Genomic DNA, 18,385 nt, shown 5'->3' with positions numbered 1-18,385 from the left:
TATCGGGAAGCAACCTTGTCATGTAAGATCTGCGAAGGGTGTGATATAAACCAGGGGCGGATCCAGGACGGACTTCTGGGGGGACGGTGGGTTGTAATACTGCTACTTAGAGCTACTTTCAAGAGCTCCGGGGGAACAATCGCCCCGATTGCTCCCCTGAATCCGCCACTGATATAAACATTTACACTAGTGCTGTCGAATTTTTGTGACATTTGCGGTTTTCGGTTTTTGAGAAAACCGGTTTTCTGAAACCCGAAAACCGCAAAAGCGGTTTTCAAAACCGACATTTCGGTTTTATGAAATTTCACTCTTTTCAAAAACCGGTTTTCGGTTTTTTCAAAAAAACGATTTCGACAGCACTAATTTAAACCGTGTTTGTTGTTGAAGAATCTTCAAAACTTGATAAATGCTTTTCAATGTATTCGCAAAATCACTCTATCAATTTTTTTTTATTACGATAAACTATGTAACGCTAAATAATGTTTGTAATCTAATACTTGGGTGAATCAGTGTCGCCCACAAGACTTGAAATATTTCTCATCTCTTACTTGATTTTGGTCTGGTAAACAAGACGAGAATTGCCATGTCTCTCGCCTCATCTCGAATCTGAAAATGTATATCTCGTCTCATTTCGAGACGACGCGAGAAGTTTCTACATAGTCTCGTGGGTGTACAGTATATACAGTCTTGCGTATGATCAGCCAGCAATGGTATAAGAATTCTCTGGTTCGATCCCACCTCGTATCAACGGAATTTTTGATGGGCAAACACCGTTTGCGTGGGTTTTCTCGGATTCTCCCGTTTTCATCCATTCTCAACACCATTGTTTCTTTTAGATTCCACGGTATAACCGTGAGATGTAAAACTGAAATATTTCATATTCAATTTCACAAATTTCTTTTTTTATTATTATTATTTTGGCAACTATCGATTTGGGTGTTTGTATGTGTCTATATACTAAGAGTATTTAGTGTTTTGGAAACTTGAATACTTAAACAAGAAAGTATAAATTAAATTCGAAAGCTTTTCAGCAATGTTTTACCAAATATGTTGAGTTTGTCAAACACAAAACAAACCTTGAATCCTTGACGGAAGTATCTGCATGTTGTATCCATTGAATTAATGTCTATTAACATCATTATCTCAAATCCTCCACCAATACCATCTCTTAATGCACGCCTTGGATACAGAGTTCCGTTCTTTGTATCAGACCCTTTCGCATACCCTTCCTCCAGGCTCCAGCCATTTACTGGTATCCAAGGTAGCTCTTTCGAATGTTTATACACTATACTGAAAGTAAATAAAAATTTATAAATATTTCGAATATATGGGCATTCTTCATAAAATACACCGTGAGCGTTAAGTCCTGTCCTGATTATAAAAAATTATTACGGAATAACCGTTGGACAGAATAATGTAAATTCTGGTCCGTTACATAGGTTAGTATTACAAGTTTTTTAAAGACCAATAGATGGCACTAGTGCTACCTAAGAGTGACGCAGTACGTTACTTGGCGCGCGTGGGTTAGTTGGCGAAATGGCATCGAAGCAAGAGAAAGCGCAATGCGTGCTGTGCTATCACGAAAGCAAATCGCCCATCAGTACCATAAGTAACGTAAGTGGTCTTTTTAAAAAAAAACTTGTAATACTAACCTATGTAACTGACCAGTATTTACGTTATTATGTCAAACGGTTCTTCTGTAATAATTTTTTGTAATCAGGGCAGGATTTTATGCTCACCCTGTATTATAAACAAGAGGAATAAAACATTAAAACAAGCCAGTTTTTATTAATTAATAAGAAAGAGATTGAGAGATAAGCTTTGAGAAGCTCGGCAAAAGGACTTGGATCTGAGATTTCCACTATAGTAACATTCCATAGCACTGCTTATCGTCGAGCAATGGAATTTCAGTCTTTGTGAAGCTTGAAAAATGAAACTGGTACTCTGTGTCTATTAATAACGGTCACAGTTTAATGATCTTTTTCTCAGTGAAGCACATGGACAGGGGAAGGAGCAGACAACTAAACTGGCACTGGTAAACACATAGTGGTAGCGCGCAAGCAAGAACATCGACAGTGCTTTTACAGGCTTATTACTCTTGAATCTATGACTGTCTGTACACTTTCAGCAATTCTCTCCTATCTCAACCCTTATCTTCCTTCCCTTATTGTGTTTTTCTCTTTTTTTTCCTTAGATTGCAAAAGTTAGTTGCTACCCAATTTCCTCTTTCAATCTTTATCTCCCTTCTTTCACTGTGTTTCTCTTTTTTTCTTAGATTGTAAAAGCTAGCTCCTACGTCATATCGGTAAGTTGGAAATGACTGATATAAGTTATGTTTTTATATGAGAAATAAACTGCCATTTGAAAATTATCTAGCACGACTATACAACTAAAATTTCAACACACGTAATAGCCTCAAACAATGCACTTGTGGAAATCTACTTAAGGCCGTACAGAAATGTACAAATGTAACACTTGTCAACAGGTTACAACACGTTAAATCTTTCACTTACACTATACACACCGTGAGCTGACTTACGTGTTTTCAGTGAACATGTCATCGGGCCCCATCAAATTGAATGAACAGCATATTCCTTCGTCTGTTAAGATGGGCAAAATGTGAGTAGAGCAGTTTAGTTCAACTCCGGCAATACTACAGTACCACAAAAAGTTTTCACAGGATAATCCAACCTAAAGGAAATAAAAAATAACTAGGGTCTCGGTGCTGGAAAGAATCTCATACACTCCAAATAAACAAATAAACAGAAAGAAGGTTTGTAATGAGAATCACTGTGTGTATGAATAATGCTATGAATCAACAATATATCGAAGCACGTATTTAAAAGACAAAAACATGTTAAAGTACTAAGCATGTTAAGACAGTGCTGTATTAAATTATAACATGTACTCTTTGAAGGTTACGCTTGCCTCGTTTTCAGTGTAATATTTCCTGCTGTTAGTAAATTTACTACATTGAGAACTACATATTCCTTTATTTAATCTACTTTTTTTTCTGGAATGAAAAGTCCCATCTGTATACTTTCCTTAAGTTTAGTAGCGCAGTTGAAAATATTACACTGAAGAAGAAAAATGAAATCTTTGAGTTTTACGTCCCACGATTATGCCGGTTAGGCTAAAGGAGACGGTGATGATGAGTGATGAATGAAATGGTGGAATGAAGAAAGTAGGAGGAAACGGGAGAACCCCCAGAAAACCCACGCACACGGTGTTTGTCCACCACAAAGTTCACTTGGCAGGGCTGGGATCGAACCCGGGACCCCAAGCACCAGAGGTGAACGCTCTACAACTGAGCCACCGCGGCCCCTCTACACTGAAGAAGAGACGAGAGAAGTCTTGAAACAGTACGTAAAATAAAAATTAAATGAAATCTGTTTTACGACCCATGGTTATGTCGGCTGGTGATGAGAAATGAATGAAATGGTGGAATGAAGAAAGTGTGAGGAAACGAGAGAATCCCGAAGAAACCCATGCACAAGGTGTTTGTCCACCAAAAAGGTCACTTGGTGCGAGCTGGGATCAAATCAAGGACCACCTACCGCTGAGCCAATAGGTGTTATTACAAGGATGTAAGATAAGGGGCTTTTTCTTTTATCTTTTTACGTATTAAATATACATCCTATATCATGCAACAGTAAATATATCGAACGAATCACGTGTCTCATAGCATCACTTCTTTCATTAAGTATTTTTAAATTATTAAAATAATATTGTAAGAATCAAAAAGTCCGTGTAACGTGGGTTCCTGTCACCACGGCATGGCGCGTCCTCAGGTTGCGGATCGAGGAGAAGGCCTCTAGATATAGAGGTTAGCTGCGAATATACTGAATAAGCAGTCGCGGACAGACGACTAGGAGTGGTCCTCCAGCTTGGGGGTTTGGGTAAGGCTAACACCCTCATCCTGTAAAAAAAGGTATTTGTTCAGAAACATTCACAAAAGCCTCGGACAAGGACTGATAACTTGGCACGACATCAGCAAAAGAAAATGAACATGAGATTTGGAACATGGAATATTAGAAGTCTTTATAGGGCAGGCGCGTTAAAATCTGTAACGAGTGAGTTAGAGAAATACAGGATGGACTTAGTAGGAGTTCAGGAAGTTAGGTGGGAAGGAAATGGATCTGAGAATTCCGGAAATTTTACGTTCTTTTACGGGGAAGGAAATAAAAATCACCAGTTAGGAACAGGGTTTTTCGTTCACAAACGAATATTACCAGCAATTAAACGGGTTGAATTTGTTACTGACAGACTTTCTTTTATTACTCTTAAGGGACGGTGGTGTGATATTATTGTTTTAAATGTACATGCTCCAACTGAAGATAAGGGTGACGATATAAAAGATAGTTTTTACGAAGAAGTGGAACGGATATTTGACCAACTCCCGCGATACCATATGAAGATTCTATTAGGGGATTTCAATGCGAAGGTAGGACGAGAGGATATTTTCAAACCGATTATAGGGAACGAAAGTTTGCATAAGGAAAGTAATGACAACGGTGTTAGACTCGTGAACTTTGCAACATCTAAAAACCTAATCGTGAAGAGTACAAAATTCCCACATCGCGACGTTCATAAATACACTTGGACATCACCAGACGGAAAAACACATAATCAAATTGATCACGTTTTAGTAGATAGAAGAAGACAATCTAGCATAATTGACGTCCGGTCGTTTAGAGGGGCTGATTGTGACACTGATCACTACCTGGTAGCAGCGATAATACGGGAGAGATTATCGTTCAATAAATGTAATACTCAATGTCCGAAAACGGAGAGATTTAATTTAAAGAAATTAGAAGAGAGACAGGTAAGAGAGGAATACCAGATTGAAGTTTCGAATAGATTCTCGGTTTTAGAAGACTCGGAGTGCACTAGTGTTGAGGACACTTGGATTGAAATTAGAGATAGCATTAAAAGTTCAGCAATAGAAAAATTGGGACACGCGGAAATACGTAGGAACAAACCATGGTTCGACCAAGAATGCATTAAACTAGTAGAGAAGAGAAAACAGGCAAAATTACGGTGGCTACAAAATCCGAATGAAATAACTACACAAAATTTCGCAGATATCAGGCGGGAAACTTTTAGAACAAAGAAACGGGATTTTTTGAAAGCTAAAATTAAGGAACTTGAAGATAATATTAAAAATAAATATATTCGGGACATGTATAAGGGGATCAGCGAATTTAAGAAAGGCTATCAACCTCGTGCTTATATATTAAAGAAATCTGACGGAACAGTTCTCACTGATACGGATAGCCTCTTAAATAGATGGAAAGATTTCTTTGACGATTTGCTGAACACGCAGCCAAAAACTAATGTGCCTGGAGAAAAGGAGATACACACCGCAGAACCGTATATTCCAGAACCCAATCGAATAGAAGTGGAAGCCGCTATAAAGAAATTAAAGAAACACAAATCTCCGGGTGTAGATGAAATTCCGGCTGAGTTAATTTTAGCTGGAGGCGAAAAATTGTGGAACAAGATACACAAACTCATTCTCCTTATCTGGAACAAGGAAGAATTGCCACAAGAGTGGAAAGAGTCAATCATTGTTCCAATTCACAAGAAAGGCGACAAAACTGACTGTAATAATTATCGGGGCATTTCTCTTCTGTCAACATCCTATAAAATCCTTTCAAATATTCTGTTAGCAAGATTGACCCCATACGCAGATGAAATTATTGGAGATTATCAGTGCGGATTTAGACGAAATCGATCAACTATCGACCAAATATTTACCATTCGCCAAATACTCGAAAAGAAGTGGGAGTACAATACCCCGGTACATCAACTATTTATTGATTTTAGAAAGGCTTACGACTCGGTTAGGAGAGAAACATTATACAACGTTATTACAGAGCTTGGAATACCGAGAAAGCTAATTAGATTAATTAAGATATGTTTAAGTGAATCCCAAAGTAAAGTCCGGGTAGGAAAATTTTTGTCCACGAGCTTCCACGTCGAAAATGGCCTGAAACAAGGAGATGCGTTGTCGCCATTATTATTTAACTTTGTGCTGGAATACGCCATAAGGAAAATCAAAGATAGCAACCAGGGCCTAGAGTTGAACGGCATTCACCAGGTTATGGCATATGCTGATGATGTAAATTTAATAGGGGATGATAGGAGAACAGTAGAAATAAATGCAGAGATATTATTAAACGCTTGCAGGGACATGGGTTTAGAAGTAAATGCAGAGAAAACTAAATACATGGAAGTGCGTCGGGACCGTAATACGGCAAATTGTGGAGGCGTTAAAATATTAAATAATACTTTTGATAAAGTGGATACTTTCAAATATTTAGGATCAATATTAACAGATGAAAATCATATTCACGAAGAAATTAAATGTCGACTAAAAGCAGGGAATTCGTGTTACTATTCGGTTCAAAATCTCTTGTCGTCGCGAATTCTGTCGAGGAATTTGAAGCTTAAAATATATAAAACGATAATCATGCCTGTTGTTTTGTATGGTTGCGAAACATTGTCGCTTACTCTGAGGGAAGAACATAGACTGAAAGTATTTGAGAACAGGATCCTGAGAAGAATATTCGGACCCAAGAGGAACGAGAATGGGGAACGGCGGAAGCTTCATAACGAGGAAGTACATAGTTTATACGGTTTACCCAACATTGTTAGGGTCGTCAAGTCTAGGAGGCTTAGGTGGGCAGGTCATGTAGCTAGAATGGAAGAAAGTAGAAACGCTTTCAAAGTCTTGACTGGTAGACCCATAGGAAAACGACCATTAGGAAGACCTAGGCGCAGATGGGAGGATAATATTAAGATGGATCTCGCAGAGATAGGAATACAAAGTAGAAACTGGATCCAATTAGCTAAGGATAGAAGTCAGTGGAGAGCTTTTGTGAACGCGGCACTGAACCTCCGGGTTCCATAGGCCATAGAGTTAGTTAGTTAGTTAAGAATCAAAAAGTTTAATACCAGCATCTCATAGAGATCCCTCAAGAACGTTGTTTTTAACATAAAATATTCTTCAATTATTGAGGAGAATAAAATTAGGTATTCTTGTCTGACAAGAAGTCTGAACAAATTAGCACATGACTAACACATAAAATTAGGAGCCATTTAATATAATAAGAACTCGCTCCTGCTCAATTGACGCTTTGCTCACTGGGCTTTAAGCAGAACTCGTCTAGAATCAGGAAGGAAACTTTATCACTAGACTGTAAGTAATCGTAACTTCTCCTTGTCAGCAAAAAGTTGTGACTAAAAATGTTGCCAGGAAACTAATTTCCATGTAACAAGTCTTGTAATATGATTTTACAAGTCGTAAAATATCACAAAGTATAAATAGTAGAGTAATAGCAAACCTATTTTTAAATAACTAATGATAATACTTCAAATTTCTCATGAATACAATTATGCAATATTTTATTTTGAAGTATTTTAAACCAGTATTACAAAACTAGTAGTTTCGAGAAACAGGCTCCCAGAAGTAATCACCAGATAGAGCTGACCCACTCAAACTCAACCTTATATTCTTACTTAAGAGTCTGTCATATCACACAGTATATTTGTTTCAAAGAATCCACAACAGTCAACAATTATTGTAAGCTTTAATTTCGTAACAATAATTTGTATAAATATTTAAATATTGTTATGGACAATGGTCCGGTACGGAAGATATCAGTTTCTTTTATGACCAGACTTGTACATTTACCTAACATCCTTGACATTTAAGTTGTTAGTTTTTGTGGCCAGACAGATTCCTAGGAAGTTAATACATAATACGCGAGGACGCCATTATGAATGGATGAATGTTCAATTGAAAAAGAAGAAATATTGTAAAAATATAAGGTAAATGTTGAAAAGTCTTCGGAAAATACACAAGTTTAAATTTATTTTATTTTGTGTTATCATTGAACATTAATTGAGCGAATTACACCTTAAGTAGTTCAATAATCATATTCTGACGAAATATGTAACTAACTGTCCAAAAATACCTGAAGTTGGAATAAACGTTACAATTTTTACAATTTCTACAACACTAAATTTATCTATACTTAGTCGTTAATATTGCTTGATCTGCAAGCTATTGAGAGCCTATTGCGTCAGTGCTATGAATGAATTGACACACCTATCGTAATAGAAACTATTAAACAATGTTTCAGCATTCAATATAGACTGAAATACTAAATTAGTTCTGAGTATGCCGCTATTGTTTTCTTCCAAAACAGAGAAGGAAGATTTGGATTTTAAAAATGGGCTTGTGTATAGCCCGCTCCCCCCAGTTCTTTGTCACCGGAACTGGAAGAGTCACTACTACTAGTAGTGCTACTGCTACTGCTGCTACTACTACTACTACTGCTACTGCTACTACTACTACTACTACTACTACTACTACTACTACTACTACTACTACTACTACTACTACTTATATCGAGAACAGAACCCAACCAACCCCTGCGGGGCTTCTAACCCGTTCCTACTACTACTACTACTACTACTACTGCTACTACTACTACTACTACTACCGCTACTACTACTACTACTACTACTTTCTTAGCACAAGATTTACTTCTTAAATCTTTATAACATGCGATTTCGATTCATTATGAAATAGTATGAATCGCTAGAATCACTATGATTCGTTAAAAATCACTGGGGGGAGCGGGCTATACTCAATCCTAAAAATGTAATTAATATGTTTGCTAGTACGAAAGCAAGAAAATAATTTTCCTAGTGTAATTATTATTGAACTGATTACCTGTTCTTCGAAACCCGTTGACTATATTCCTACTATGTTATATGTTCTGTATACTAGTAGTTAGTAATTTTGCGATTTTGTATTTATTTTGTATTCTAGAGAGACACTGTAATGTTTTGACTTTTGTCAGTTTGTGTGTTACTTTTGCTTACACACAACCGAATACGAATAAATAAGAAAGGAGTGCAAATTTTTCCTTTGCGCAGGGGCGTAAAATACATAATTAGAGGGCTGATTAAACTTAATTCTTTTTTGTTTTCCGTTTTCTAAAAAGATAGAGAAGAAAACTGTGTAGTTACCTCGAACAGAATGTCAACCTTCTCTTCAGCTGTAGTTTGATTATGAGCATCTATCATATCACGACCGCAGATAGGAGCAAAAGTATCCAGTACTTTGAACCTGTAAATTACATACACACATTCACGCATGTAAATTACACGCATATATGTAAAAATAATAAAAGAATTTGTATTTTTCTTTCAAACCAGAAAAAAATGTACCATATTTTCTTTTTCTTTTTTTAAATAGAAATTTTCACTGGAAATAATTTTGTTAATATCATTGGCTAAGTTTGTATGCATATTTTTCTTATTCATATTAGTTTAATTTCATGTTTGTTCTTAGTGATATTTTTAGTGACTGTTCTTATTATGTTTGTGCATTGACTGGCCACAATGGTTGATCTTTCTACTCTGTGTGTCTGTTGATGGAGACGGATGACGTATAAAAGTGCAGCAAATATACATACAAGCCTTATGCAATGCATGTCAAATTATCAAATGAAATGCATGTAGCTACTGGTGAATAACAGCGCAAGAAAGTGACTTAACTAGAACGTTCGTTACTCAAATATTTATTGTTCCTGTATGATATTTCGGTTAGAAACAGTGATATGGAACTTAGAAGCAAATACAGTTCATTAACAAAATATGTGATATGTGTATTTATATTAGTGTGAAGTACATGTATACCACATAAACACATCATATTTTTGTATAATCAATAATTTTGTTATAAATTGCATTTAAATATTAGTTAACGCTTTTACCGTTGATAAGAACTATTGACTTTCTTTTGCTACTACAACTAATATATTACCTTACATTGAAGTGTTTGTTTGCGTGAGATAGAAGTTCAACGTTATGTTTAGCAGAATGGGTTCCGAAGCAAGTAAAAAAATGCAAAATTTACAGGAGAAATAAATGATGCAAGTATTTAGACCTAACATAACGCAACCAAATCTAACCTAACCTAAACTAAACTAAGCTAACCTAATATTAGTAAAATTAAACGAAATTCTACCATTTTAAAAGAAAATTATGCTGGACCCTTACACTAATATAATGTAACATAAACTAACCTAACCTAAGCAAAACTAAACTAACCTAATCTGAAGAGAAATTACCGAAATTGTAACGACTTTTAGAAAAAAATTGCTGGACTCCTTCTGCTGAACACAGGCCGAAGTTCGATAACTTATGGTACTATATGGAAGGTCACACATGGAACAGACGAAGGATAGTCAAGCCAGACAGAGGGAGGCATTCGTATATCGCAATCATAACATTGGAAAGGCCTTTACCAAGTGAGTGCGATGCTTTGTTCTGCTTAGGGTACCGTATCTCGGCTCGGGTATCTTGTTCTTTGATCAATGTGCGGCCAGCCTAATATGTGGATCAGATAGATGTCTTTGTACGTATACATTTGAAGGGTGTGAGGCAAGAACATGGCAATCCACAAATTTTCAATTTCTGAGTTATGCAGAACACGATAGAGAGCAAAGCATACCGTTTCATTTAATCTTGTCCGAGTTCAAATTGTGCTCTATAGATCACAGTAATATTCACTTATGGTAAACCTCTTTGTAAATTTTTGGAATGCATGGAGACGTGTACCACCTTCCCATCCAAAACAAAAAGAATTTGCACATTAGATGTTTCTTGCAGTCAATACAATGAAGATGATTTATTATTGAGTAACTAAGGAAGTGAGTATTGTCTCAAAGATGACACAACTGGGTCGTCGTGGGGAAATAATGAGGTAAGTTGCACTGTGTTTTGTCACGATCTGTACGTTTTTTTATCATGTTCTGTTCCCATGATTTTGCAGAATTTCATCTCGGTATTTTCCATTCGCTTTTGCATAATCCATTATTGTTTTTGGATAAAGGTTACCAGCTGGGGCAATTGTGTTAAGTGAATTATGCTGTATTTTCAATAATAATCGTCTAATGTGAGATATCAAGTTTTGCATTGTAGTAGTTACTGAAAGATATCAATTATTGCAGGGGTGCCCACAAGGGGGGGCTATGACGCAAACTGCGTCATTGAAATATTTGGGGGGGTTAAAATCTATAGAAATATGTTTGATGAGAGGGGTAAAACTAATCGAAAAGAAGATTTTTTTCATGAAAGAACACCTACGAATAGACAATTGGGGGGGTGCGTCATAGACATAAGGGGGGGTGGGCACCACTGATTATTGCATTTTAGTAATTTCAGCGTACCTCACTCAGATTTTTTTTGCTGGACCACCAAGAATCCAGTATGTATTTCCAGCAACACTATGTATCTTTTAAACATTTACGAGGATCCGTTGCTGGTCCAATAAAAATCCAGGAAGACAATTTTTCGCACCAGCAAGCTTCCATGAGCACAATATGTATTCACAAATATTCCTCCGGAATCCGCACTACGTTGTTGGAAATTCATGCCGGATTGTGGCTGGTCCAGCAAGATTTTGTAACTTGGGCAAACAAGTGAACATGTAGCCTTTGTACTTCAGAAACCGCAAAAACTATTCTTGTTACGCAGTAGCGTAGCGTTAAGTTTTGCAATGGGTAGACAGGATATATATACAGAGAGTTCAGTGCTACACGATTATGCTCTGGGACCAAGGCAAATGGTGATGAGTTGGATGATAGTGGTGGAGTGACGAAAGTGAGAGAGAACGGGAGAGAATCTCGAGAAAATCTACCCATACAGTCTATGTCCCGTATAAAACCAACTTGGTGGGATTTGGAATCTAACCAGGGACCGTACGCGTCAGAGTTCACTGCTCTGCAACCGAGCTACCGAGGCTCTTTAAACACTTGTTACAAAATTTTTCCATTTATATTATTCCATAATAATAATAGCTTTAGACTTTTCGATTTTATCATTTTCTTTATTTATTTTGGAGTTATTTGCAGTTTAAAACCTCATGTCAATATTGAGATAGATTGACGTCTCTTATAACCTAAAATCCACATGTTTATACTCCACATATATCCAAATATATGAAAATTATCAATTATTTGGGGCCGGGGTGGCTCAGTGGTGCATGGGGTCTTTGGTTCGATCCCAGTTCGCGCCAAGTGAATTTTATGGTGAAAAACACCGTGTGTTGGGTTTTCTTAGGGTTCTGCCGTTTCCTCTCACTTTCTTCATTCCACCATTTCATTCGTTTCTCATCATCACCGTCTACTTTGGCCCAGCAGACATAACCGTCGGACGTAAAACTCAAAGATTTCAGTTCATTTTTAGTCTATTATTAGAAAGAGCAGTCACATAGTGCAAAAGATCGCATCGATATCCAGATTCTAATAAAATTATGAGTTTAAGGTTTTTACATCCTGAAGAAAACCTCTGAATAAGTAAAATTATAGGAACTCTGTTTTAATAATAATTTCCGAAAGGAACATTTTTTGTGTAACAATTTTTACATTTTCATATATATATATATATATATATATATATATATATATATATATATATATATATATATATATATATATATATATATGAAACTCCTAACAAAATTTTGTTAGAAACTTATTTTCGCGAGGTTGCACTACTATATATATATAATGTACAGAAAACTAATTTCGATAAACACATACCTTAACGATTAAATTAAGCCAGTATATCGATACAAATTTATTCTGACAAATCTCTGTACATACACTAAATATATTAAATTGAATTAATAATTTACTTTTATATATAATCTTCCTATTAGCTTTGCAGGATTCCTGATTCAAAAAGTAAACTCATAAATTGGCTATTTTAAAAGTTACTACTAATTTTTATGCACATAATAAATAACTCAGACAGACTCAGATACAAATTTACCTAACGACTTTAAAAGGAACAACAAAATAGCAGACTACAAAACCTCCAGCCCTTGCTTTTGCCTTTTCCAGTGTTGATACACTCTAGTATTGCGATTAAACGGAAGCTGAACCTAGATCGTGAAAGATTTATATGAATTACTGTATCCATAAAACCTTCTTAAGGTAGTTATTAATTTAGGTTTTTTGTTTCCTTCTATTTCTTAATAATTTTCCTTGAAATATGATTAAATATATAAAAGGAAGAATGAAAAGAATACTGGATTTGAAATAGTATCATTTCGCTAAGTATGGCATCACTGCTACTGAGACATTTTGCTTGATGTCTCTTTGCTAGGTTGTTTCAGCGAGTGAGAAGCCTACAGCCACATGCGCGCGTCGCTTTCTCAAGTGTATTTGTTTCAGCCGCGTTGAGACATACTTCTTGTCTCCTGGTTTTCTCTCTGCAGCCTGTTTGACGGAGATAGAACTTTTTTTCCCGAGTTTTTAAAAGTAAAATTATTTAGAAATTTGACTCTACTACTATTCTTATTAACCAAGCTATCGATGGCCCTAGTATTTATGTATTTTTCTTCAACATGAAATGTACATTATTTCTTATTAAGAAGGAAATTCTAAAGCTATGATCTTTTAATTTGAAAGGGTAGACAGTGTCTCAATGTCTCATAGCACTCTACGCTACTGTTGTTACGTCGCCTGTCGTATTTTCTTTTATTAATAGTGCTTTCATTTTATGAAGTACAAGAGCCTACATCAGTGGTGTAACTAAAGGCTTGGGGGCCTCCCCGCAGAAAGTGTGGAGTGGGGCCCCCTTCTCTACGTTCCACTTTACGATTTGGGAGCCCTTTGATGGCTCTGCGGGTCCCTTATTTACGCCCCTGGTCTACATCCAATTTTTCGAATCCTAAGTAACTACACTTTTCGTTTGATGCAGAAAACAAACCTAATTGTGACAAATACTCAGGACTGGCGGAGTGAAACTGGACTACTGTAAGGGTTGGGTTAGGTTAGGTTAGAAATAACTCTCTGAGGTGTAAAATGGAAATAGCGCCAATATTTATGTTCTAACGTGTGTATCAAATTGGCATAGGAGAACTTGATGATACAGAGTGAGGATCAACACGTCACGGAATAAAAGCAATATACTCCTAGATTCATTTTTGTGTAAACTGCTGTTTGTATATTGTGAAAACACTTCGTTTTTTATATTAGATTTATGTCAGTTCATGTAGTTTTATATGTAGTTAGGATTTTCTTCTTAATTTAGAATCGATTTCTTTAGATAATAAGCAATTTCACAAAGTTCGTAATATTTGCATTAGCTGAATTAAAACTCCAATCGTTCAAGTTTTCTTCACGTCAGTCGTTAAGTACATTTCTGTAATATTCATGTTTGGTATTCATAAGTCAACAAATATTGTTTCCTGATATGAAGATCCAATACAAAATGTAGACCATGACGCAAAGTAAATACACATGCTTCAGAAAATAATGTTTGTATCAATTATGGCTTAAATGTTAAAACATGGTAATCCACACAGCAGCATACAAAATTAGAAATTCGCTGTCTTGATTTGATTCAATTATTTTAATTCTTCATGTATAGTCAATATGTGAAAAATCAGCTTTCCAACTTTTAAAATGAATTGTGTAGCAGAAAACCTCTAATTTCTTAAAAAAGTAAAATTGTGGGTTACCATGTTCTTACCTCACACCCTTCATTTCATATACCCTAGCAACACACTTGATAGTTCCTTTGTAGGCCACTGCGTGATCTTAAGGGGATCTTCTACCTCTTCGCTTAGGTTTCTAACTCTCCATTTGATAACACGTAAATTTTAATATGGTAATTTCTAACAAACTATTACAGGTAATGACTTGAAATTTTTAATACAAATACACAAGATCCATATAAATCCAACCACGGTCTCCAATTTACGTTACATGCGTTAGATTAATTGTAATATATTCTTCAGAAAGTTTGGCAACTATGCTGTATATAGTATATGGATAGATCTTTTTCAAGGAATTGAGAGCCCTCTGAACCTCTAGCCGTACTAGTCTTCGCGACACGTGGTAGTGATTTATGAGCGCTTCAGGCTAAAAACCAATGTCGCCTCTGTTCCTTTCCTTCTAATTTTCCTTCTTCTTTTCCTTTTTTTTCAAAAACTTGCTTTGGGCAGCTTTGCCCTTTTGTCGGCTGTCTATAGAAATAGCAGTCATACTCCCTGGAATTGTTGATTCTCGATTGGAAGAGTGACTTCCTCTCCGTCGTGAACCTCAGTGTTAGATTCGACAAACAAAAATAAACTCGAAGACAGTAAATGTAAAAAGACAACAGTAGCAGTAGTTTGTATTAAAAATTTGGAACGAACAAAAATATTGTATCTAAATAACGTATTTGTGTTAAATGTACTTTATCATGATAAGAAGTTCTATATTATTCTCGTATAAGATGCTATAAATGCTCTACTTTGTAATAAAACTAAAAGTAATGTCTTTGAAAGATATTACACTTGGCAAAAATTGGTTTGTGGGGTCAATGTAATATTTCACACATACAATGTTTTTATTCAATTTTCAGAAATTAGTGTATTGTAATATACAGTACATATAATCAGTGTACAATATTAAGATATTTTATTGATAATTTTTTTTTTTTTTTTTGATGAGTTAACTTCAGGCATATAATCATTCTATTCAAATGTAATTAATATAAATGTGTACACAGAGTATGAATGTTGTTTGACAATAGTAAGGTATTTCGTTGGAAAAAAAATGCTTTTTGTAGGATCATTTTAATTTTAGATATATAGTCATTCTACCTGTTTTCATAAAGTAATTAATATAAATGTATCAACAGTATAAATGTCGTTAGTGTTAGAAATGTAGTGAAATATTTCGTTGGTAATTGTTTTTTGTAGAATCATTTGAATTTTAACCTTATAGTCATTCAATGGAGTTCCATAGTCTAGAAAATGAAATGAAATCTTTAAGTTTTACGTCCCACAGTTATGCCGGTTAGACTAAAGGAGACGTTGACATACCCCGAGAAAACCCACAAGCACGGTGTTTGTCCACCACAAAGTCCACACGGCGCGAGCGGGGATCGAACCATGGACCCCAAGCACCGGAGGTGAACGCTCTACCACTGAGCCACCGCGCCCCCCGTTCCCTAGTCTAGTGGTTAGAGCGTTCGACTCCTGATCGCCTGGTTCTAGGTTCGATTCCCTGCTAGAATACTCAAATTATTGGCGTCTGCCCATCGTCGTGAGGCAAGCTGGGTAGCCATGTGATTAAAAGACATGACAGTCTATATAATTAATATAAATATATACACAGTACAAATGTTATTTGACAGTAGTGAGGTATTTCGTTGATAATTTATTTTTGTAAGATGTATACTATTTTTATAATGGTAGAATGTGTGTATACTATTTATAGGTTGTAGACCTATACATTTCTTTGTATAGACTTTTATAATGTATAATGAATTTTTATAATGAAGAGCGAAAGTTTAAAACCTTAGAATGGGCGAATCTTGCCACAAAAGCGAGATGTACCCGTAGAAGAATTAATAATAATAATAATAATAATAATAATAATAATAATAATAATAATAATAATAATAATAATAATAATAATAAGGGAAGGAATGAAGACGTACTAAAGGAAGCTAGTCAAGGACGACAGATCATGAAGATAATAGGAAAGAGAAGAAACAGCATGCTTGCCTATCTTATTCGACACTCCGATCGGACCACCGTGTTGATAGAGGAAAAGGCAGAAGAAAAATCAGGAAGTGGAAGACCAAGGATAGAAAAATCTATAAGTTTTACGTCCCACAGTTATGCCTGATAGGTTAAAGGAGCTAGTGATGTTGAAAAATGAAGGAAATGGTGGAATGCAGAAAGTGGAAGGAAACGGAAGAACCCCGAGAAAACCCCCACACATGGTTTTTGCCCTCCACAAAGTTAACTTGGTGCGAGCTGAGATTGAACTAAGGACGCCATGCATTAGAGGTGAACGCTCTACCACTGAGCCACCGGGGCCCGACCAAGGATAGATGCAGTTACGAAGAAGAGACCTTATCAAATTATAAAACAGCTCTCCCAGGGGAGAGAAGAGTTTTAAAATTTCCTTCTTGCGCATCAACCTATGATTGAAGTGTGGAAGATTATATTATTATTATTATTATTATTATTATTATTATTATTATTATTATTATTATTATTATTATTATTATTATTATTATTATTATTATTATCGAGAATGTACTTCTGGGTTTCCTCCTAAAAAATACACACACTATTTCCAACTATAGTTATCCTACTTTACAAATTTGTCTAATTCAATATTGGTTTAAATAGTAGTACTTTTCAAGCTACATATATGAGTTCTTTGACTAACTGAATAGTGCAGGCCCCTTCTGGCTCACTCGCCACTATTTAACATTAAATTTCAGATGCCTCGATATATTTGCATAAGTTTTATTATTTCTAAAATAAACATTACGTAAAAGGTCTATTCAAATTGATATCAAGTTTTTCTGACATTTGTATATTATGCATATCTTTCTTAATTTGCATTACTCACATTACCCCAGAGAACGAACACATTTTAGAGTTCTTGTTTGAACTTCTCTTAAAATAACAAGCAAATATACGAGGAACAAATTTACCATTATTGACGATGCGGAGGGAAGGAGATTTTCTAGACTATGAAGGAATGTGTGCGGGTGCAGAGCAGAGGTCTGCACGGGTCGGAATTTTCAGCCCGGGCCCGGCCCGCGAATTTACAATGTGAGGCCCGACCCGAGTCCGAACTATGTCTTAGCATTTAGGCCCGAGCGCGGACTGAGCTCTGTGATAATCAAATGAGCCCGAAATAAGCCCGAATTACAGAAACTTAATTGTTAATACAAAATTGTGTTTTTATTTACAGCAATTCGAGGTGTGATTTTGCAGTTGTGTTTTAAAAGTCCTCCAGAAAGAACGGTGCAATTTGTATCGTTTTACACTATATTTACAATGTTAGGCCCGAAAAAGTCCAAGAAATATGGTTGTATATTTAAAAATTCACAGCCCGAACCCAGGGGCGTCATTTAGGGGGAAGGGTGGGGCATTTGCCCCCCTGAGTTTGAGATTTATATAGAGATCGAGCACGTGCAGATCTCTAGTGCAAAGGCGTTTCAAGTGGTGGGTGACTGCCCACGGCCTTGCATCTTTAGGGACTTCGCAAAGACCAACGAGCCTAAATCGATTTGGCACTCACTTTTGTCGATGCAACAATAGAAACAAGTATGAATTCGGACTTACAGAAAAGCAATACATAAGGCTTCAAACTAACTTTTCATTTATTCGTATATATGAGATCGCTAGCATACGCGACGGGCGGCGAGTTTATTTTAAGATTGCAATAATGAATGTGTATAAGTTTTTATCGTTGGGATGAATTGTTTTCGATAAATTTTATTATAATTAGCAATTTTTAAAAAGGGGGGCAGGAACGACTCGTAAACCTTACTC

At 35.9% G+C, this 18,385-nt stretch overlaps 1 protein-coding gene across 1 annotated transcript in view; it reads right to left on the bottom strand.

The window, feature by feature from the left end:
* LOC145664855 (pickpocket protein 28-like) overlaps nucleotides 1-18,385 on the bottom strand; it is a 102,348-nt gene that overhangs the window by 31,334 nt on the left and 52,629 nt on the right. The window contains exons 4-6 of the mRNA XM_081731878.1: nucleotides 9,046-9,145; nucleotides 2,540-2,691; nucleotides 1,077-1,290 (exon numbers count right to left, since the gene is read on the bottom strand). Coding sequence (XP_081588004.1) covers nucleotides 1,077-1,290; nucleotides 2,540-2,691; nucleotides 9,046-9,145 — 466 coding nt within the window. The remainder of the gene's footprint in view (nucleotides 1-1,076; nucleotides 1,291-2,539; nucleotides 2,692-9,045; nucleotides 9,146-18,385) is intronic.

This window comes from Thermobia domestica, chromosome 11, assembly GCF_964235325.1.
Source record: "Thermobia domestica chromosome 11, izTheDome1.hap1.1, whole genome shotgun sequence".
In the NCBI taxonomy this organism is placed as follows: Eukaryota; Metazoa; Arthropoda; class Insecta; order Zygentoma; family Lepismatidae; genus Thermobia; species Thermobia domestica.
This window is presented reverse-complemented; position numbering and strand designations above follow the sequence as displayed.